General features: G+C 39.8%; 1 protein-coding gene across 2 annotated transcripts in view; it reads right to left on the reverse strand.

Annotated features, from left to right (window-relative positions):
- The window catches only part of LOC121374182 (peroxidasin-like), a 101,369-nt gene that overhangs the window by 18,786 nt on the left and 58,348 nt on the right, over positions 1-24,235 (reverse strand). For both annotated transcript variants that reach the window (XM_041501163.1, XM_041501161.1), the window contains 6 exons: positions 17,181-17,298; positions 15,485-15,651; positions 11,413-11,682; positions 10,173-10,289; positions 9,420-9,581; positions 4,061-4,327 (listed from right to left, as the gene is read on the reverse strand). In XM_041501163.1, the coding sequence (XP_041357097.1) occupies positions 4,061-4,327; positions 9,420-9,581; positions 10,173-10,289; positions 11,413-11,682; positions 15,485-15,651; positions 17,181-17,298 (1,101 nt within the window). The remainder of the gene's footprint in view (positions 1-4,060; positions 4,328-9,419; positions 9,582-10,172; positions 10,290-11,412; positions 11,683-15,484; positions 15,652-17,180; positions 17,299-24,235) is intronic.

Raw genomic sequence — 24,235 nt, forward strand, 5'->3', positions numbered from 1 at the left:
GACGTCGTAGAGGAACCGCACGTACTTCCAAAAATCCTGATGGATTGGAACATGCAGGTAAGTGTCCTTCAAATCGATGGAAGCCGCCCATTCCCCCACCTGAAGCAGCCCATTCCCCCACCTGAAGCAAAGCACGAACAGACTGAACTGTCTCCATCGTCATAGATGGAATAACGACGTAAGAATTCAGCGGTTTCAGGTTTAGAATTGGTCGCCACTCGCCATTCTTCTTCTGGGCGAAGAACAGATGGGAATAAAATCCCGGAGTGCCCAAATCCACCTCCTGGATGGCTTTCTTGTCGAAAAACTCGACAACCATCTTCTCCACCATTAGTACTGCAGGTAACCTGGGGGAGGACATCAGTGGAGGGGGTGAAGAAAACGGAATTCTGTATCCATTGCAGACAACCGACAAAACCCATGGGTCTAGATCTGGCAGTTCGCACTAACTTTTAACAAAATGGCGCAATCTGCCCCCCACAGGAAGATCTGCTAATGGAACCTCCGCAGATGTCGATTGTCCACGCACCCTCATCCTGGCCGCTTCCCACCCCTGGGCGCCTTGCCCCGAGCGGAACCACGAAAACGTGCCGGCTTCGCCCGAAAACGTCCCTGTTTCGATGAACCACGGGCATTACCAGACTGCACGCCCAAATCAGACACCACAGGGATCTGATAACTGTCAAGAAAAGTCGATTTCTTAACAGGTGGAGGCTTAACAGTAGACGCTGCCTGGCGCTTACGAGCAGTTCGGGACGGAGCAGCAGGGACGAATTTCACCGCTTCTTGGTCCATGACAAAGTTAAAATTGGTCCCAAAAAAGGTTTCCCTTACTGAGCGACTACGAAAGTAGGTTTTAACCACACCTGTCGCTCTCAGTCCCGCCAGGTAGTGATCCCGACGCAGAAGTAAACTGTTGGCAAAAACACGCCCAGCAAGCTGAGCGACGTGATGAGAGGCTTTAGAAGCCGCCAACAAACAACCCTTAACCATCGGCGGAAGACCCGTGACTGCTTTATCTAATCCAAATAGGAACGTACCTAAATGGTTATTGACTTGAAAAAGAAGTTTAGATAACCTCTCCAAAGTCTCTAAATCCGTGAGTGGCACACTGACATTAGGAGATGGGTGGCAGTCTGCCTTCACCCTAGCGGAAACGACCGCTGGATGTGAAAGGAAGGAAGCTCCCAATGTCTTATACGAAGACGTGGACAAAACCTTCGCCGCAGACAACAGTTTCCCGGTAGCTAATGCTGCCGGAAACTCTTCCACCACTGCCCCCAAAATATGATCGCTACCCGCAATCAAAGCATCAATCTCCGCAAGAGATTCATGCGCCTCATGCGCTAACGGCAAGCCGAAATCCTGCCGCGGAGCATCCGTCGCTAAAGGCCGGTTTCCAAACAAAACACCCTTGTAAAACTGAACAGCCTCCTCCGACGGAATTGCATCCGCGCACACCAGTCGGACCTGTTCCCGTACAAAACCAAGAACCACCTGGTAATCATAATCGCCGTCTGGCGTACCATCGGCCAAATTGGGAATCTCGTCAAGCACCGAACCTGGTGCCGACCATTCCCCCGAACCACACACTGATTCGGAGGGAAAATACTCTTCCGAAGAAGAATTTGTTTCAAATGACGCGCCATGTGCTGACCGTAACGGAAACGAAACTGCATGGGCAGGACGATGCGGACCGGCCGAATCTGCAAACTGGTCCAACCCCGGTCTCGCTGGAAACCCCGACTGTGGAGGGACTGGTAGAGGGACTAGTGAAGGCGATTCCCCTAGCCAGGCAATGAAATTCTCAAAAAGAGAAACATAGTCCCCCCCCACCCCGAGTCCGCCCCTGAGGGGGACCTGAAACCATCCGACCCTGAACGAAAGGTTCCGCCCACGCAGTCGTGGGATAACGCCTGGAACCTCTACCCCGATCTGACAGGTCCGGATTGACCATCGGTGTAGACACAGGCGCACCCAAGAAAGCTGCAGTTTCCCTGATCCCTGCCGAAGCAGACAACGGGACTGGTTGTGTCGGTTGAACCAGACCTTCAGGAAATTCGTACACGTACGAATCCTGCGCCGAATTCTGAACCCAACATACCACGTGTGGATTAGCCAACCCAGTTGACGTAGCCACATGTGAACGATCTAAAAGTTGATGACGCTGTACAGGCGCCCCAACAACAGAAGGGACGCCCACTGGCGTCGCACCCGAAACAACGCCACCCGGCTCCGTGACTGAGACAATGTTGTGAGACTTCGCGATTTCGCCAAGTGGCTCGATCACCAAAGTAGCGCCGAAAGACGCGTTGGCCAAAACGGCGCCCTCGGACGCCACGACCAACCCTGCACCAGAAATCTGGCGAGACAAACAGCGCCGTGAAGTGGACTTCATTCTAGAGCTAATCGACCCCTCCAAGATGGGAGTCGGAACTGAGAGACACAGTCGTTCCTGCCACGACTGCACTCCCTCGGGTTTACTGGTATCACCATGAAGATGGTGAACAGACGAGGAGGTGCTCTTGCACCTACCACTTGTTCGCAAGCTCTTTGAACTGGACACCGACTTGCCGACCGCCGGCAAATCGGTATGGAGCACGACCCTGGAGGTTGCCAATGTGCTCCGTCCGTCCCATTCACGTCTAATCATCCTCTTTCGCTCGGCGTCTTTTGACAGCTTTTTAGCCTTCCCCCACGTGGAGGGGGACCAATTTACACAGATATGACACTGGCGTTCAAAACAACAAGAACGACATGCCCGACATAACAAATGCTGATCAAACTGGGGCAATCGTTTAAGACAACCCCCCTCGGCACACACAACCAACCGGTTGGAGCCCGAGGAAGCAGTGTCAGACATTAACCCCCTGTGTAAATCACCCAAAAGACATCGTATGACAGAGTAAAACAAAATTACAAATTAATAAACAATTTGACAAAAATTTTACTACAGAACTCGAACACGACTGCAATGGAGGACTGCAGAATCAAAAAACGAGGATATACGGTCTACCCATGCGCGGCTGTAGGTTATACATCCGGCAAGGGGAGATAATTCTGCAGTGGAGGTTATAACTCAGGGTCGTATAGCATTGTTGTTGTGCTAGTATGGTAAGTTGAATAAGACTATTTCATTGTCATCATGTAACGTTAATTACTGGTCTAATTAGTAACCATAGAGTTAATTTTAAATCATAAAGTAATTTTAAGGCATACATAGGTATAGAGGTAATGTTTATCTGGCGTAACAGTTGCTTTTTAGAATTCTATCCAATGGCTGTAATATAGGAAATATAAACATTTTCAACATAGGACACAAAATTGTCTGCAATTTTAACTGTATGTCATTACTTACATACACATTAAAGCTAACACTGTGACACACATATTAGTTATTGATTTAAAGACAACTGATTGGTGTTCCATAATGATGAACAAGATGCTAAAGTCATATTGTCCAATGAAATTAAAATCTATGATATCTGGCAAAGATGTTTAAATTTCTTTTAAACCTGCTTTCTGAGGGTATGTAAGAAATATGATACTGCAATATTCATTAAATACCATCAATATTTCATTCTTTAGATACGTTTAAAACAACCAGTCACCATAGCTGTCAGCAACTGGGAGGGGGGAGGAGAAGCAGTTATATATTAATATACCTTCCAACTTCTGACACATGTGCTCATGTAGTATTCTCTATATCAACTTGGGGAAATATATTTCTGGCAATTTGCCAATTCACTCCATTTATTAAAGAAACAGATTAACTCATCTTGGACCAACAGGCTAATAGACCAAACAGCTCCATTTATTAAAGAAACAGATTAAATCACCTTGGACCAACAGGCTGATAGACCTAACAGTTTAAATCACCTTGGACCAATAGCATGATAGACATAACAGCTCCATTTATTAAAGAAACAGATTAAATCACCTTGGACCAACAGGCTGATAAACCTAACAGTTTAAATCACCTTGGACCAACAGGCTGATAGACCTAACAGATTAGATCACCTTGGACCAACAGGCTGATAGACCTAACAGATTAAATCACCTTGGACCAACAGGCTGATAGACCTAACAGCCCGCCCAGCAGAGTTGACAGCAGCACAGCTGTATGTCCCTGAGTCACTAAGCTGTACGTTCTGAATAGTCAGCCGGTGACCCTCAATCACAAACTTGCTGCTGGTGTGTATTCTACGGCCTTCTTTCTGCCACCGTATCTGTGGTTCTGGTGTGCCGAGTGCGGAACAGTCGAACGTAATGTCTGAACCAGTGGAAGCAGTCGTCTCTAGCTGTTCTTCTCGAAATGAAGGTGCAACTGAAAACACAGAAATACAACGAAAGTCGAACCTTATTTGTAACAGTACATGTTAAAGCTATACACAAAAAACATGTGAAAAACAAGTTCAAGGGCCATAATTCTATCAAAAATGAGTAAATCGTCTTGAAACTTGATCTGTAACAGTAATGGTAAAGCTATACACAAAATGTCAGCTCAACATCTCAAGGCATTGTGAAAATAAAAACTATATGTGGGACAGACGGACAAACAGACAAGACAGACAGAAATACAGAGAGGAAACCTATAGTCCCCTTCATTTGGACCGGAAGGGGACTAATAATGGTAATATTGTTCCACGATTTTAGAACAAATTCAATCTACTATGTGAAACCTATTTTATGCCAAAAGGTTGAAATCAGAGGGGGCAAAAAACCTTAAAAATCACATCCCTAAATGAACAAACACATGAAAAAGGAATGGAACTAATGTTACCACAGTCCTAATGTTTGTATAGATCAATATGGACTTTTGCTTACAATAATTTCTTCTTCTAACCATCAAACACAATTTGAAATAATTGCCACTGATGAGAATTTGATCATGATCATAGAGCTTGGTGCATGTACAGACATTTCCTTTCAGTTTCCATGCTAATGCTGATACATAGCTTCTGTACTCTGACTTCAGTGGACTTGGTTTGAGTTTGGAGTTTTCCTTTTCCTAGGGAGTTTCCTTACTAGGATTCCGAGCCTCTCCAGCCCAGCTTTGATTTTGGAGTTTGCTTTTCCTAGACAGTTGTCTTTCTTGACTCACATCCTCTGTCTGTCCGGTCCATATTAGTCTTAAGTCTCTACCCTTTAACCAGTCCAGCCTGGGTGACCCTACCAGGAGCTGATGCTCCAGCTGGCATAGCTCTCCAAGTCATTGAGACATGCAAGCTACCTCACCACGGCAAGGAATTGACCTTGAGATAGGAGGAGAATCTATTCCAGCAGACTTCTACCACCAAGCTACACCCTGCCCTAGATCACTGAAGGATACCTTCATCATAACAATAAATTGGTACCATACATTTTTGACTGTATAAACCAGGTATGAATAAACCAGGTATGAACTTCATAGTACCATGAACTTATGTTTATTTTATAAAACTCTCTGCCTTCAATAACAATGTCTCAGTCATGACCAAAACCTGATTTTTCATTGACATTTCACCCAGAGTTCATGGTTCGAATTCGGTTTGACAGTATCAACTCAGATTTGTATTTCATGTTGATGTGCACTCAAAATTGGTTTGCACTAAATGATTTTGCACATCTCTTCTATGATCCAACAGTATGCTTCATCAAAGTTCAAGAAAGAAACCTCTCATTTGAACCATCAATGAGAAAGTGAAAGTTGATTTTGTTTAATGACACCACTAGAGTACAATCATTAATTAATCATAGGCTATTGGATATCAAACATTTGGTAATTTCGACACTAACTCCAGAGGAAACCTATTCTATATTTCCATAAGCAGCAAGGGATCTTTTATAAGCACCCAAATAAGAAATTAGGAATTAATAAAAAGAAGTTTGTTTTGTTTAACGACATCACTACAGCACACTGATTTATTTTTCATTGGCTATTGGATGGCAAACATTTGGTAATTTGACATATAATCTTAAGAGAGGAAACTCGTTACATTTTTCCATTAGTAGCAAGGGATCTTTTATATGCACCATGCTACAGACAGGATAGCACATGCCATGGCCTTTGATACACCAGTCGTGGTGTACTGACTGATACACCAGTCATGGTGTACTGACTGGAAAGAAAAATAGCCCAATGGGCCCACAGATGGGAATTAATCCTAAACAGACTCCTTTCTTGAGGGTAGTAGGCAATAAACCTTGTTTAGTGTAGAGACCATTTCAGACTGATCACATCTTTGAGATGGGAGGCATTCAGGTTCACTTATTACTGGAAAATACTAAATAATTTATAACCATCCACAGAGGAAACCAATTTTATTTTTTCATAAGCAGTAAGGGATGTTTTATATGCACCTAAATAAGGAATGAGGACTAAAGACACACACCTTTAGGGATCGATCTCAAACCCACTGTACATCAAGTGAGCGCTTTACCACTGGACTACAAATGAGGACTAAAGACACACACCTTTAGGGATCGATCTCAAACCAACTGTGCATCAAGTGAGCGCTTTACCACTGGACTACAAATGAGGACTAAAGACACACACCTTTAGGGATCGATCTCAAACCCACTGTACATCAAGTGAGCGCTTTACCACTGGACTACAAATGAGGACTAAAGACACACACCTTTAGGGATCGATCTCAAACCCACTGTACATCAAGTGAGCGCTTTACCACTGGACTACAAATGAGGACTAAAGACACACACCTTTGGGGATCGATCTCAAACCCACTGTACATCAAGTGAGCGCTTTACCACTGGACTACAAATGAGGACTAAAGACACACACCTTTGGGGATCGATCTCAAACCCACTGTACATCAAGTGAGCGCTTTACCACTGGACTACAAATGAGGACTGAAGACACACACCTTTGGGGATCGATCTCAAACCCACTGTACATCAAGTGAGCGCTTTACCACTGGACTACAAATGAGGACTAAAGACACACACTGATGAGGATCGATCTCAAACCCACTGTACATCAAGTGAGCGCTTTACCACTGGACTACAAATGAGGACTAAAGACACACACTGATGAGGATCGATCTCAAACCCACTGTACATCAAGTGAGCGCTTTACCACTGGACTACAAATGAGGACTAAAGACACACACTGATGAGGATCGATCTCAAACCCACTGTACATCAAGTGAGCGCTTTACCACTGGACTACAAATGAGGACTAAAGACACACACTGATGAGGATCGATCTCAAACCAAACTGTACATCAAGTGAGCGCTTTACCACTGGACTACAAATGAGGACTAAAGACACACACTGATGAGGATCGATCTCAAACCAAACTGTACATCAAGTGAGCGCTTTACCACTGGACTACAAATGAGGACTAAAGACACACACTGATGAGGATCGATCTCAAACCAAACTGTACATCAAGTGAGCGCTTTACCACTGGACTACAAATGAGGACTAAAGACACACACTGATGAGGATCGATCTCAAACCAAACTGTACATCAAGTGAGCGCTTTACCACTGGACTACAAATGAGGACTAAAGACACACACTGATGAGGATCGATCTCAAACCAAACTGTACATCAAGTGAGCGCTTTACCACTGGACTACAAATGAGGACTAAAGACACACACTGATGAGGATCGATCTCAAACCAAACTGTACATCAAGTGAGCGCTTTACCACTGGACTACAAATGAGGACTAAAGACACACACTGATGAGGATCGATCTCAAACCAAACTGTACATCAAGTGAGCGCTTTACCACTGGACTACAAATGAGGACTAAAGACACACACCTTTGGGGATCGATCTCAAACCAAACTGTACATCAAGTGAGCGCTTTACCACTGGACTACAAATGAGGACTAAAGACACACACCTTTGGGGATCGATCTCAAACCAAACTGTACATCAAGTGAGCGCTTTACCACTGGACTACAAATGAGGACTAAAGACACACACCTTTGGGGATCGATCTCAAACCAAACTGTACATCAAGTGAGCGCTTTACCACTGGACTACAAATGAGGACTAAAGACACACACCTTTGGGGATCGATCTCAAACCCACTGTACATCAAGTGAGCGCTTTACCACTGGACTACAAATGAGGACTAAAGACACACACCTTTGGGGATCGATCTCAAACCAAACTGTACATCAAGTGAGCGCTTTACCACTGGACTACAAATGAGGACTAAAGACACACACCTTTGGGGATCGATCTCAAACCCACTGTACATCAAGTGAGCGCTTTACCACTGGACTACAAATGAGGACTAAAGACACACACCTTTGGGGATCGATCTCAAACCCACTGTACATCAAGTGAGCGCTTTACCACTGGACTACAAATGAGGACTAAAGACACACACCTTTGGGGATCGATCTCAAACCCACTGTACATCAAGTGAGCGCTTTACCACTGGACTACAAATGAGGACTAAAGACACACACCTTTGGGGATCGATCTCAAACCCACTGTACATCAAGTGAGCGCTTTACCACTGGACTACAAATGAGGACTAAAGACACACACCTTTGGGGATCGATCTCAAACCCACTGTACATCAAGTGAGCGCTTTACCACTGGACTACAAATGAGGACTAAAGACACACACCTTTGGGGATCGATCTCAAACCCACTGTACATCAAGTGAGCGCTTTACCACTGGACTACAAATGAGGACTAAAGACACACACCTTTGGGGATCGATCTCAAACCAACTGTACATCAAGTGAGCGCTTTACCACTGGACTACAAATGAGGACTAAAGACACACACTGATGAGGATCGATCTCAAACCAACTGTGCATCAAGTGAGCACTTTACCACTGGACTACAAATGAGGACTAAAGACACACACCTTTGGGGATCGATCTCAAACCCACTGTACATCAAGTGAGCGCTTTACCACTGGACTACAAATGAGGACTAAAGACACACACCTTTGGGGATCGATCTCAAACCAACTGTACATCAAGTGAGCGCTTTACCACTGGACTACAAATGAGGACTAAAGACACACACTGATGAGGATCGATCTCAAACCAACTGTGCATCAAGTGAGCACTTTACCACTGGACTACAAATGAGGACTAAAGACACACACCTTTGGGGATCGATCTCAAACCCACTGTACATCAAGTGAGCGCTTTACCACTGGACTACAAATGAGGACTAAAGACACACACTGATGAGGATCGATCTCAAACCAACTGTGCATCAAGTGAGCACTTTACCACTGGACTACAAATGAGGACTAAAGACACACACTGATGAGGATCGATCCCAAACCAACTGTGCATCAAGTGAGCACTTTACCACTGGACTATAAATGAGGACTAAAGACACACACTGATGAGGATCGATCTCAAACCAACTGTGCATCAAGTGAGCACTTTACCACTGGACTATAAATGAGGACTAAAGATACGCACCGTTGGGGATGATCTTGAGCTCAGCGCTGGTGTTGGCCATGCCTGCTGCATTCTCTGCCTTACACCTGTACGTCCCTTCATCGTCCGGGTCCGTGCTCAGTATGGACAGCTGGCCGCCCCCATCACTGATCTGGTACCGACGAGTGTTTCTCAGAGGACGACCTGCAGCAGTTATAGATTATCTCAGAGACAGGAGTAAAATATGGTAAATTAGACCAGACAAAATATGTGGTATTTGTTCTACACATTGATCAATGTGGAGCTAATCTATAGGGGAGTGAGGTTGTGTGTGTGTGTGTGTGTGTGTGTGTGTGTGTGTGTGGTGTGTGTGTGTGTTTTGTGTGGTGTGGTCGTATGGTGTGGTGTGTGTCCTCTGTGTGTGTGTGTGTGTGTGTGTGTGTGTGTGTGTGTGTGTGTGTGTGTGTGTGTGTGTGTGTTTTTTGCTATTTGGAAGGGGCTGTCATACATGTATGTATGTTGGTGGATAATTTTTCCATTACACAAACAAATTATCAGTTAACTGTTACTGATAAAGGAAAAACCATATTTGTTTAATAGCACCTCTACACATTTTTAACTAAGACTATTTGCAATCTATCATATGGTTATTTCAATACAATGAGGACTCCCAAAGGTATCACAGAGGTTATTTCTACTGAATAGCAGTGCTTCTGATCAAACATATGTACATAACTATTCTATGCACTAGATAGTAAAACTGATCCAAGCTATAAAATGGGTGTTCAGTCTCACCGTCTTTCGTCCAGATCAGAATAGGGGTGGGGTCTCCTTCAGCAGTACAGATGAAGTTAGCTGTGTGCCCTTCCAGCACCAGTACATCCTGCGGTTTCACGATGAATGAAGGTGAAACTAAAAAACACAAACATATTGCTAAAATATTAAAAAAGAAAGGAGAGTCTTAATTAAGCAAATATTATAGTAATCTAAAAAGTCCATTTTGGAACACTACCTTCAATTTTACAATGATAAAATCAATCTTTGTGTAAAAAATAATGTCCTACAATACAATCTTGAAATTGGATGTAGTTTGCCCTTGCTATCCTATCTCATTACATGGACATACATTGCAACATGCATAACTTGAGACAAAAGTTCAACAAATCCACTAGCCTGACACCCGAGGTTTTTCAAGATCAGGAGCCTATTTCACTGAACTCTCGCAACTTTGCGATCTCACAGTGCAATGCTAAATGACTTGCAAAGAGGATGCTTTGTTGTCTAGCAAAGCCTAAGAGACCTTTGTGAATTAGGCCCCAGGCTAGTAAGTAAGCTAGATATATGTGTGCCTTGATTCTAGTAAGTTAGCTAGACATATGTGTGCCTTGATTCTAGTAAGTTAGCTAGACATACATGTGCCTTGATTCTAGTAAGTTAGCTAGACATATGTGTGCCTTGATTCTAGTAAGCTAGACATGTGCCTTGATTCTAGTAAGCTAGACATGTGTGCCTTGATTCTAGTAAGTTAGCTAGACATGTGTGTGCCTTGATTCTAGTAAGTTAGCTAGACATACGTGTGCCTTGATTCTATTAAGTTAGCTAGACATACGTGTGCCTTGATTCTAGTAAGCACATCACGTCAAGTCAGGCCAAGTTAGCTAGACATATGTGTGCCTTGATTCTAGTAAGCTAGACATATGTGTGCCTTGATTCTAGTAAGTTAGCTAGACATATGTGTGCCTTGATTCTAGTAAGCACATCACATCAAGTCAGGCCAAGTTATTCAAGTCAAGACATCCAAACTTTGTTACAGTACTGCTCATCTAAAACCAATACCTGAATTAAACGTGTCGGATAATATTTTCTAAGAATGAGTGAGTCAGTGAGTAATTTTATTATCCATACACAGTTCAAGCACATCTATCTCACATCTATCCCATGTCCAGTCTCTGGAAAGGCCAGTGGCTGAGCATGGGACAGCTTTCTAAGAAGCAAAATCCATTTATTAAAAAATAATTCTTTCGATTCCACATACCTTGCACTGTGACCCTGGCTGAGGCAGAGATGGCGTTGACGCTGTTTGCGGCGCGACACCGGTACAGCCCGCGGTCCTCCACCTGGAGGTTGGTGATGGACAGCGCCCCATTGGCCAGCAGCGAGTAGCGCCGGCTGATCCGCAGCGCCCGGCCGTTCTTCGTCCACGTGATGTCCGGTCGCGGGTTGCCGATTGCTCGACACGGCAGAGTGATGCTTCGACCGGCCACGGCAGTCACGTCGTCAGGCATCTCCATGAACTTCGGCTTCTCTGAAACATAATTGTGGACAGCTGTTGTAAGTATTGCAAAAGAAAAGAAAACGTTTGATTGCTTAAAGTTTGTTTTGTTTAATGACACCACTAGAACACATTGATTTATTAATCATCGGCTATTGGATGTCAAACATTTGGTAATTCTGACAAATAGTCTTAGAGAGGAATGCATTTTTCCATTAGTAGCAAGAGATCTTTTATATGCACCATCCTACAAACAGGATAGCACATATCACGGCCTTCGAGATACCAGTAATGGTGCACTAGCTTGAACAAAAAATAGTCCAATGGTGCAAAGGAAAAAAAGACGTGTAATGATACAACACCACATTTTAAACTACAGCTATTTGGTGTCTAAAAATATGGTTATTTTCACATTTTGGCCTTATTATAGGTAGTACTAAACCAAATAACTTCCAGCTGGGTCAAAGTTCGAGGTGCACCGAACTTTTGATAGAGAAGTGAACACCACAAGTCCTGTGATTGGTTATAAATGTGAGTGTGTTGGTTGTAAAAAATAATAGTTTCATCTTGGTAAAAAAAATGTGCAATTTTATTTAGTACCAATGTGTCAAGTAGCCTTGTGCTTGAAACATGTATGGGGTACCTGTAAAAAAAAGTACTCGAATTTTGTGCGAAACTAGGGTAGTCATAGACGCTACCCGTTATCTCAGAAACGAGCAGCTTGACCCCCATTTTTTTCTGATTCACTTTAAGTGTAAGGGGTGGTAGTATTTATATCCGTGGCATTTATGTCGGTTGATACGTTGCAGGTAGGAGTTTTAGCCACATATGTTACTATTGTCGTCTATGGGATTTGATTTGGTAGTATACACCCTATAGCACATATTCAGTGCATAATAAAAAATATTATGATTTTGTCATTTTATTTAATTAAACTATACTGGTTGATTAATTAGCCATCACTCGATCATGCAAGTTCACAATGACCTTGACCTTGACAATAATCTCTGTACATGGCTCAGAATGGAGTTTGAATCAAAGTTATCACTGAAGAAAAGTTGGTTTTGGCCTATAATTCGTACTGTAAAGATTTCAATAATTTCTTTTTACATGGTATTTGACTTGCCATATACAACTGCTCTTAAATATGGTATTATATATAGGCAATCTGAACTAAGATTTTAATAGCAATTTATTTTTATATTAAAAATAGCATGTGCCAATAGTGGGTTAATGTCTTTAGTTCCATTAACATTGTTAATGTTTTATGTATGAAATTCTGAAAACTCAAATTTGTAAAGAAGTTGATTTTTATTGTCATTTTGACATATTTATAGGGTGCTAAGTTATATTTTAGACAAATTTGTAGTTTTATGCAAAATTTAAAGTAAATTTGAAGAAAAGCTTGACCAAAAACATAATTAAATTTGTTGTCACTATTGTGCCTTCTGTTCTTATTTGTACATAACAATAAGGTTGTTAAACATATACTTAGATCTCCAGATCATTTTTTCTTTCTTAATAATCACTTAGTTAGCTCTCATGAAAAGCATTTTGAGTTTATACTAGATTCAGAACCAATTTTTTTCAGATTTGATTATCTGCCTTGGATTAAGTTGATAATTTATTTTATTGTTAAAGCTGTATTACCTAATGTTACTAGCTAAATAAAATGCTGGATTACAGATTGTAGGAATACATCTAATGTACATATTGTATTCATCCGGATAAGAAAATAATGCAAGCAAATAGATGTTCGGGTAATTTTGTCATTTAAAAATAGTTTTTTTCAGTAATTAATCAAAAATAAATGTGTTAAAGCTGCAAGATTATTCCAGATATCACAACTATTAAAACCTCCAACTACAGTAGGCTATAAATAAAATATAGTCAGGAATATTGGTGGCTGCCAATAGTTTTGATGGTTCATTATGAAAATCAGCATGGCCGATGGATTTGAAATTCCCACACCTGGTAACTTGAAGACACCCACACCCAGCATACAGGATTTCCGCCCAACACTAATGTACAGGACATTAAGTCATTACTTCATACAGGTACAGTCATGTTTGTGTTTCCTTCTTCAGACAGTGTAGTTTTTTAATACTGATATTTCTTTGATGTGCCTGTTAAGGTCTTCAAAATGTAGGGGCCAATCAAGTGCATGTGTTTTAATGGAATGCTTTAAAGGGGTAGAGGTACTCGACTATCTTTGTTGTCTCTACATATATACCTGAGTACACACACCCAACTGAAAGTAAATATCTTCAGGAGTTTTATTTTAAAACATTTTGTTGTTTAATATGACATATTGCATTTGTACAAAACTGTGTGCAATATATAAGCCTTATGAGGTGTACATTATATTAGGTTGCACTGTAGAAACAACAGTTTCAGTGAGGTTGTCAGTTTATGTCAGAATACACCAGACCCTGGTTGTCATAAAGACACATAGCTGGACACTTTTTGAAAAATGTATGTTATCAGTATAGGTAGTACTAAACCAAATAACTTCCGGCTGGGTCAAAGTTCGAGGTGCACCAAACTTTTGATAGAGAAGTGAACACCACAAGTCCTGTGATTGGTTATAAATGTGAGTGTGTTGGTTGTAAAAAATAATAGTTTCATCTGGGTAAAAAAAAATGTGCAATTTTATTTCATCTAGTACCAATGTGTCAAGTAGCCTTGTGCTTGAAACATGTATGGGGTACCTGTAAAAAAAAGTACTCGAATTTTGTGCGAAACTAGGGTAGTCATAGACGCTACCCGTTATCTCAGAAACGAGCAGCTTGACCCCCATTTTTTTCTGATTCACTTTAAGTGTAAGGGGTGGTAGTATTTATATCCGTGGCATTTATGTCGGTTGATACGTTGCAGGTAGGAGTTTTAGTCACATATGTTACTATTGTCGTCTATGGGATTTGATTTGGTAGTATACACCCTTTAGAGAGAAAATGTGCTGCTGTTACCAAGTCTATTCTTATCAATTGCTTGGTAATGGAATGAAGAAATGTTTTGTTTAACAGCACTCAACACATGTTAATTATGATTACATGACGTACAACATATTATGGTTAAGGACCACACAGATAAGAGAAGAAACCCACAACTGTCACGCAATGATCTACTCTTTTTGATGAGGTCAGGTCAGGTCAGGTCATAGGTTTTAACATGAACATTCAGAAAAAGCTGTTGTAGCACACATCTGTCATGGGCGCAGGTGTCGACTTTCGCCGGCTCCTCCGTCCAGGACAGGAAACAGTGAGCAGCAAGGGATCTTTTATAACATGAACATTCAGAAAAAGCTGTTGTAGCACACATCTGTCATGGGTGCAGATGTCGACTTTCGCCGACTCCTCCGTCCAGGACAGGAAACAGTGAGGATAGTACACCACTTGTGGAGCACCAACTGGAACAAGACATAACTCAATGGGCCCACCACCTGGATTGATCCTAGACCAACCGCACATCAGGTGAGAACTTTACCAGCGGGCTACGTCCCACCCATATCTTGTTTCATGTACCAGTCGATGACTGAAACCCAAGTATAATGACTGCCAGACACTATTTTAAAAAAAAGCCTATGAATCTCTATAATGACTACCAGACACTGCAATATGGCATGTCTTACCAGGCTCGCCAAACTACCTCATGAAACCCTATAGTGACCACCAGACACTGCAATATGGCATGTCTTACCAGGCTCTCCAAAGTACCTCATGAAACCCTATAACGACCACCAGACACTGCAATATGGCATGTCTTACCAGGCTCTCCAAAGTACCCCATGAAACCCTATAGTGACTACCAGACACTGCAATATGGCATGTCTTACCAGGCTCTCCAAAGTACCTCAGTTCCACCTGGTTGGTCTTCACTTCGCCGGCAGCGTTCTTCGCGACACACTCGTATACACCCTGGTCTGTGTCCTTAGTCTCCTGGATCATCAAGGTTCCGTCAGACAGAATGCTGTACCTCGCATCCTGGGCACTGATCTCGTTACTGCAAACAAAGTAATAAGGAAGGAATTGTTTTATTTAACAACACACTCAACACATTACATTGATTTAATTGTTTAGATCATCCATTTCCATACATACAAATTCTTTCTGGTCATCCTAGTGTTTCTAATACCACGAAATGCATTTTTCTTAATTCTAAAAAGGTATGTACCTCTGAGAAGTAACAGTTATGGAAATGTTTTATTTAATGACACACTCAACACATTTTATTTACGGCTATATACATCGGACGACCACACAGATATTGAGAGAGGAAACCCGCTGTCCCAACTTCATGGGCTACTCTTTTTGATTAGCAACAAGGGATCTTTTATATGCACCATCCCACAGACAGGATAGTGCATACCACGGCTTTGTTACACCAGTTGTGGAGCATTGGCTGGAACAAGAAATAGCCCAATGGGCCCACCAACATGGATCGATTGATCCTAGATCGATCATGCATCAAGCGAGTGCTATACCACTGAGCTACGTCCCGCCCCAACAAAGTAATAGTGCTGTTTCACATTTCATCACAACAAATGGATTACTGTAATATATACCGACGTCTAAAAGAAACTTTACATTCATAAAATTGTTATAATTTGATGAATATTGTTGCTAATCAAAAAAGAACCAATTTAGAAACCACCTTAGAAACACTTTGCAGGTATCACAAAGTGTATTGTGACGTTTAGATGTTGAACTTCATGATACTTTCATATCCCACCATTTCATTTGTTGGTTTTCTATCATACAATTTCAAATCTTGTGAAGTTTCTTTAGAATATCAGAATAGATTACCATTTCATGATGACTGACAAATAGATGTCAGTCAGTACATTTTGGCAGATTTTGAAATGATTTCATTAAATAACTAGGCCGGGTTTGTAATAAAAAAGGAATCAAGACATAGTAATAATTTATAAGGTCTTCTCCAGCTACAAGAAAAGGGCACTTCTAAACTAAAAAGTGTTTTTCCCCCTCTGTTTCTGTCCCCAATTAGGTACAACCTACAGTGATGTGGAGATCAATCATGCAACTCATTGAAATGAACTCACTGGCATAGGAAACGGAAACGGGGGTGGGGGGCACTTTTCAGATATTTTATATTATGCAGACCTCAAACAGGAGCTCTATTACTGAAAGAAAGGTAAAAGTTTGTTTGTTTAACGACATCACTTGAGCACATTGATTTATTAATCATTAGCTATTGGATGTCAAACATTTGGTCATTTTGATGGCTAGTCTTTAGAGAGAAAACCTGCTACATTTTTTACATTAGTAGCATGGGCACTAAAGTTTTTCATTAGTAACATGGGATCTTTTATGTGCACTAGCCCACAGACAGGATAGTACATATCACGACCATTATGATGCACTGACTGGAATGAGAAATAGCCCAATAGGCCCACCAGAGGGGATCGATAATAGACTGATCACACATAAAGTGAACGTTTTACCACTAAGCTATGTCCTGCCCCTATTACAGAAAGAATGCTATGGAAGGAAGGCCATAAATCTACCCACTTGTTGTGAAACCAGGAGATCTCTGGGATGGGACTTCCCTCGGCCCGGCACGTGAAGTAGGCAGTGTTACCAAACGTAACATCAACATCTCGAGGCTCCATGGTAAAACGGGGCTTTTCTGGAACAAATTTACAAATTATCTTTAATCTTTAAAACTAGTTTTCAGGAGCCAATTTCACAACACATCGTAAGTTTACGTCTTCGACTAACAGTCATACCTGTCGTATGTTTACACGTGTTTCACATCTATTTCACACTGAAAATTACATCATTACGGAAGATGGAGCATTTTAAGGACAAAAGAAAATGAAATAGGTGTACTTCTAACTGTATTTATTGTACTACAATAGTAATACGAATTGTGGTTTAGTCGTACATTTACATTTACATGCAAAACTAGGCTTACGATGTTTTGTGAAATTGGGTCCAGATATAAACATTTATTCACAGACATTTTTTTTACTAAGTTAATTAACAATCTTTTTGTACTAAACTGTGATAAAAGAGAAAATACACTTCAAATTCAACACACTTTGATATTAAAACATTTTTACTCTTTCTTTAACCTACATGTACTACATATTACCCAAACAAATTTATTTGTACACCTATCCCTGCCAGCTATCAATATTTTACCTGTGTGGGGTAACCTTATATTACAAAGAAATAAAAATGAATACCACACCATTAAACTGTATATTAAAAAAATTAATATCTTTCATTCAAACAGACATAACAAGCAAAACACAACATAAAAAATATACTGAGGTCATGAAAACCCATTAGTATTCATGCTTCATTAAAACTACATGAAAAGGCAGGAAATTAACATTAAGTGTGCTCTATGTAGCGTTAATATGTTATAATCCAAGTTTTCACACTGTTAAGTGTGAAAAATGTACATTGCTGCAATGTTAATGTACTTCATTCAGTTTGATCATCACACTGTTCAGCAAAGCTACAACCTATAGTGATAAGCTCTTCAAAGAAACAAAATATTTAGGATAAAGTACATTCAAGTTTATTATCCCAATTGATGATTACCACAAATGTTTTGGTTCATCTTAAAGGCACTTGTTCTTTCAAAACAACATACGCTATTTCTAGCTAGATTTAGATAAAATTCATTCTGTTTAAAACCACTACTGGAGCATATATTGATTAATTAATCACTGGCTATTACATGTGAAACATTTGATCATTCTGACGTAGTCTTAGAGGAAACCTGCTACATTTTTCCATGAGCAGCAAGGGATCTTTTATATGCACTATCCCACAAACAGACCAACACATACATGTACCATGACCTTTGATATACCAGTGATGAGGCACTGGTTGGGATATGAAAGAAAAGCAATAAAAGCATGGGCCCACAAAGCACCTCGGGCGAGCGTTCTACCGACTGAGCTACATCCGACTACTCAGAAGGAAGGAAGGAAATGTTTTTATTTAATGACGCACTCAACACATTTTATTTATGGTTATATGGCGTCAGAAATATAGTTAAGGACCACACATATTGAGAGAGGAAACCCGCTGTCGCCACTTCATGGGCTACTCTTTACGATTAGCAGCAAGGGATCTTTTATATGCAACATCCCAGACAGGATAGCACATACCACGGCCTTTGATATACCAGTCATGGTGCACTGGCTGGAACAAGAAATAACCCAATGGGCCCACCGACGGGGATCGATCCTAGACCGACCGCGTATCAAGCAAGCGCTTTACCACTGAACTACATCCTACCCCCCCCACCCCTCCCCAGCTGCTCAGAATTCAGATTAATGCTTAAACTCAATATCAAACGAATTATGGCTTGAGCCAAACGTTGACATTAAAACAGGATCATTTATAAGGGTCTCCTTTTTGTCTTGTCTGGAACATTATTTATTGCAAACAAAAATTAAAGTCCCTTAAGATTGTAGACACCATAATCTGTATTTGTCATCCATTAAAGGCTTTGTAGTAGATATTACTGGCACTATAATTTGCGATATCTCCTGCGATATTCTTCTAGGAAATATCGCTTCTTTTTGTTAAGTCACTGTATTTGTCAGCGCTAAACCTATCATCAGTGACATCACGCCACTATCGTTAGTTCTGCTAGTTTATGAGTCTACCTCTGCCAAATATAGTGACATTCAACCCACATTACTGACATTATTTACAATTGTAGCAAATGAAAAGAATGTTAATGGATGATAAAAACAATAACTTTATCAGCACTCGTTGATAAAAGTATAAAAATCCTCGGCAAGCCTCGGATTTCTTATTTTTATCAACTTGTGCTGATAAATTATGATATCACAAGACACTCGGGGAGTATCCTCTATGGTTATATACACGCACGCACGCACGCACGCACGCACGCACGCACGCACGCACGCACGCACGCACGCACGCACGCACGCACGCACGCACGCACGCACGCACGCACGCACGCACGCACGCACGCACGCACGCACGCACGCACGCACGCACGCACGCACGCACGCACGCACACACACACACACACACACACACACACACACACACACACACACACACACACACACACACACACACACACACACACACACACACACACACACACACACACACACACACACACACACACACACACACACACACACACAGCAATGGGTCTAGGAACAATGACCAAAATACACAAGTTTGAATCATTGTTTTAGTTTTTCAATAAACAGTGTTCTGGACGGGATGAAAAGGAGACCCATACATCATCTTTCATAAACATTAGACTAACCAAAAACATTCAGATGTACAGAAAAGAATATGCTAAGCAAGAAACTATTATTTTCAAACACAAGTGTATTGAAACTGTATTGTACACAGTTGTACAATACTATATTGTACACAGTTGTACAATACGTATTGTACAGAGCTGTAAATGTACCTTTAAATGTCAATAAATCTGCATAGTCAAAGCTGCATGAAACAGCCACATAAGGGGACATCAAATTGAGGTAAATCAGTACAGGTGGCTGTGTAATACAGGCGAATAGACAATGTCACAGAAATTTACCAGTAAGCGACTTCTTAAAGCAGGTATCTGTCCGAGTAGGTTTGACATTACTTGCACTGTAAATATTAAGTAACTTTATAATTGTTTTGGGGTTGGGTTGTTGTAATGGTCAAGACATAGATCTTTCTGGCTGCTAGATTACCATCCCACCCACCCCGATGATAAAAGTCCACATCTGTTTGGGGGGGGGGGGGGGGGGGGGGGGGGTTGCCAAATTTTTAATGTCCATTAAATAATGCTCAATGTGAAATAATGCTCAATGTGAAAATATGAGTATTTTGACATCTGAAAATATAAAATACAAAATACAATTTCATTCTGAAAATAAAAAAAATCTAGTTTTTATTTTATTATGGCTTAACATGGAAAACGATAGTCATTAATGTGGTAAGACTTTTATAAAATCTTGTGTACACATACATGTCCATATAAAAGCCAGTGACAAAAGACAAAAAAAAAAAAAACCATGCACAGTTTATAGGTTATATCTTACCACTGTAAAATACACATTCCAAGCAGCAATAACAAAAAGATAATAATCAATGAATATATTTTCATATACATTTCAAAGCCAGATAATAATTAAATACCCAGTAGACAATAACACCAGCAAATCTAAAAACTCCATATGGTTATGTCCATTGTAAAATGAATTTGTTTTTCTATGGAACTAGCTGTATATTTGGTATTTCTTGAAAAAAATACCTGTCTACAATCTAAAAGTAGACCCTTGAACCATCAACTCGGCCTGTTCCAACTGCTAATGATGTCATTAGCTTTCCAGGTGTTATTTTCATTTTATCCCGGTAAATAAATGTAAATAACCAACCACAATACAGAACACACTCGCCATCAGTTTACAATTATGATTTGACATACTTAGTTGAAGAGTTACATACGGGAATGATTGTTTATAGATACATCAGAAAATTAAGATACCACAAGGTGTTAAATCAGGCTTTCTGTCAGAGGGTAAAATGGGTATGGCACCCATACCCAAATTGTTTTGCAGATTTAATTTGTTTTAAGTTGACCGTTTGACAAAATTAGTTGAAGAGTTACATACGGGAATGATTGTTTATAGATACATCAGAAAATTAAGATACCACAAGGTGTTAAATCAGGCTTTCTGTCAGAGGGTAAAATGGGTATGGCACCCATACCCAAATTGTTTTGCAGATTTAATTTGTTTTAAGTTGACCGTTTGACAAAATTAATGACTTATCATTACAGTGTGATTTTCTTAACCTAACACATTGTTTTTCTGGGGGACACTCCCATACCCCCTATTGACTGTGGTTACATGCAGCACACACATTGTATAAATATTCTATTTCATAGCGCCAAACCCAAACATTTCTTTCTGGCAATGGTACGCCACCAGGTGGTATATTGTCAGTTTAAATATTGAATTAACTTGAAAACTAGAATGGCATACTCAAGATGGGTGAATAGTGAAAACATAAAAATCAATCCAAATAACTGCTGAACAGTTTTTAAAAACTTTAGTGCAACACCAGGCTCCTGTAACATTTTGCAATACATTCCACAACCCCATTTTACTTAGAGCAAATTACTTAATTATAACATTTCCTTAATAGCTTAAAACTTTCAAACAATCAAGTTTCTTTTTATTTGTTAACAATCTTTTTTTACTTTGCACTGGCTTTATCACATTTATGAACACAGAGTTTAGAGAATACAGCTTGGTGAAACTGAATATCAAAGCAATCCATAAAAGAATTTGAAACTTATAAGCAATTACAAACCTAACAGAGTTCAAAATGATGCTTGAGCCCAAGAATGGGCAGTTGAAAAATCTGCTTACTGAATGCTCATACTAAATATGAACGCCATCCTTGAAAATAATTATCTGTTAAAAAAAAACAATTGGAAAAACTCAACAAAATTATAAGTGACCTTGACCTTGTCTTGACATTACAATTAAGGCACTGAATGTGTGCTGTTGAAAGACTTGTCTGGTGAACAAACATACTAAATATGAAAGCCATTTATTATGTTTTAGAGTTAAAAGCAATTACAGAAATTTCAAATGACCTTGACCTCACTGGAAGATGCAGATAAAAGACTTGCCTGGTGAAGACTCATACAAACGTAATAAACTATATGTAAGTTAAAAGTGGCCTTGACCTTGTCCTTGGTTATACTGCACTGTCACACTAATGAACACCTATATACCAGATATTAAAGCCATCCATTAAATTATTTAAGTGTTATACAATTAGAGACATTTTTAAACAAACTGTATATTCACTTTTAAAATGACCCTGACCCTCACATGGGGTCAAATTCATGGGGCTGGGTGAGTGAACTATGACTCAGTGAACATACATACCAAATCTGTAATCTATCCATTAAGTAATTCAGAGTTAGATGCAATCAGAAAAAGTTTACCCAAAATTTAACCAAATTCTAAACGACCTTGAATTTACTCTGGTTTCAGATTCATGGGGCTGAGGGTATGCAGTTGAAATACTTTCACTTGAACAGCCATGCCAAATATATATATCATCCACTGGACAATTTACAGGTTACGGAAATCAAGAGAAATTTTAATCAAATTTTAACCACACTTTAACCAAACATTAACCCAGCTGAAACTACAGTTATATGTAAACATGTATGTTTTTTGGCGATTCATGTTCAAATAAACAACAAAAAATATATTCTTCAATATTTTGACTAAAAACAATGATCACATGTATAAGCTATTCTTATTTATATCTTATCAGTTGGGCGTGAGAATAAAACGATGCCAAAAAACAGGGGGAAAAAGGTAACTGAGAATGCAATTAAGCTAGCAACAACAGTGCTGATGTGACAAAAATAAACAAACATATCTATGAAGTCAATTACATTAATGTGGATATTTATGTCACGCTAGTAATTAATGAGGCATAAGCTCAATGGAGGCTCATTAGGATAGGAAATGCTAATTAACAGAACTGGCAACATATTTCATGCATCTGTCTCAGATTAGTTCTCCATTTTTAGACAGAAAATTATGTATAATTCTAAAACAACAATCCACGGCAAGATAGTAGGTGTGATCCAAAGCATATTTTAAGGTATTGGGGATAAAAATAGATACTTGTTATTTACATTTGTAACAAGCTGATAAAGGTATGCACCATGCTGCATTGTTGGCTCATGGTTTAACAATTATTATTAGTAATATACTGCCTGTGTATATACTGCAGCTGCTAGTTCTTCTGTTGCCAACTTTTCCGACTGCCTACTATTTTTGTGTTTTTGATCAAATCTGAATAAATAGTTTATAAATTCATAGAGAGAGATACAATCTAGTTTTGGTAATTTGGAGTCTACTTCAATTTAAACTGAAAAGACAGATGTACATGTCCATGTATTGTAAGAACTGTAATAGTACAAGTATTCATTGTAAGAACAAAAGGAAAGGAATGCAGAGCTCAGTCTGGAACAAATTTTGTTTTACTCAGTTTAAGATACGTTGAGTATTTACTTGAAAATGATTAAAACATGGTTAATTTAAATACTATTTTATAAGCCAAATACTAAATGTTGTAGCCACTGTGTATATAAATTAGCAACTGGTTCATTTGGTGATGTACATGAATACTTTAAAGAATATGTTATTAGCCAAACACTAAATGTTGTAGCCACTTTGTATATAAATTAGCAATTGGCTCATTTGGTGATGTACATGAATTTTTTTTTTATATTTTATAAAGCCAAATACTAAATGTTGTAGCAACTTTATATAGAAATTAGCAATTAGCTAAATTGGCAATGTACATGAATACTATATAGAATATTTTATCAGCCAAATACTAAATGTTGTAGCCACTTTGTATATAAATTAGTAATTGGCTCATTTGGCAATGTACATGAATATTTTTTTAATATTTTATAAGCCAAATACTAAATGTTGTAGCAACTTTATATAGAAATTAGCAATTAGCTAAATTGGCAATGTACATGAATACTATATAGAATATTTTATCAGCCA

Source organism: Gigantopelta aegis, chromosome 6 (genome assembly GCF_016097555.1).
Source record: "Gigantopelta aegis isolate Gae_Host chromosome 6, Gae_host_genome, whole genome shotgun sequence".
NCBI classification, from domain to species: Eukaryota; Metazoa; Mollusca; class Gastropoda; order Neomphalida; family Peltospiridae; genus Gigantopelta; species Gigantopelta aegis.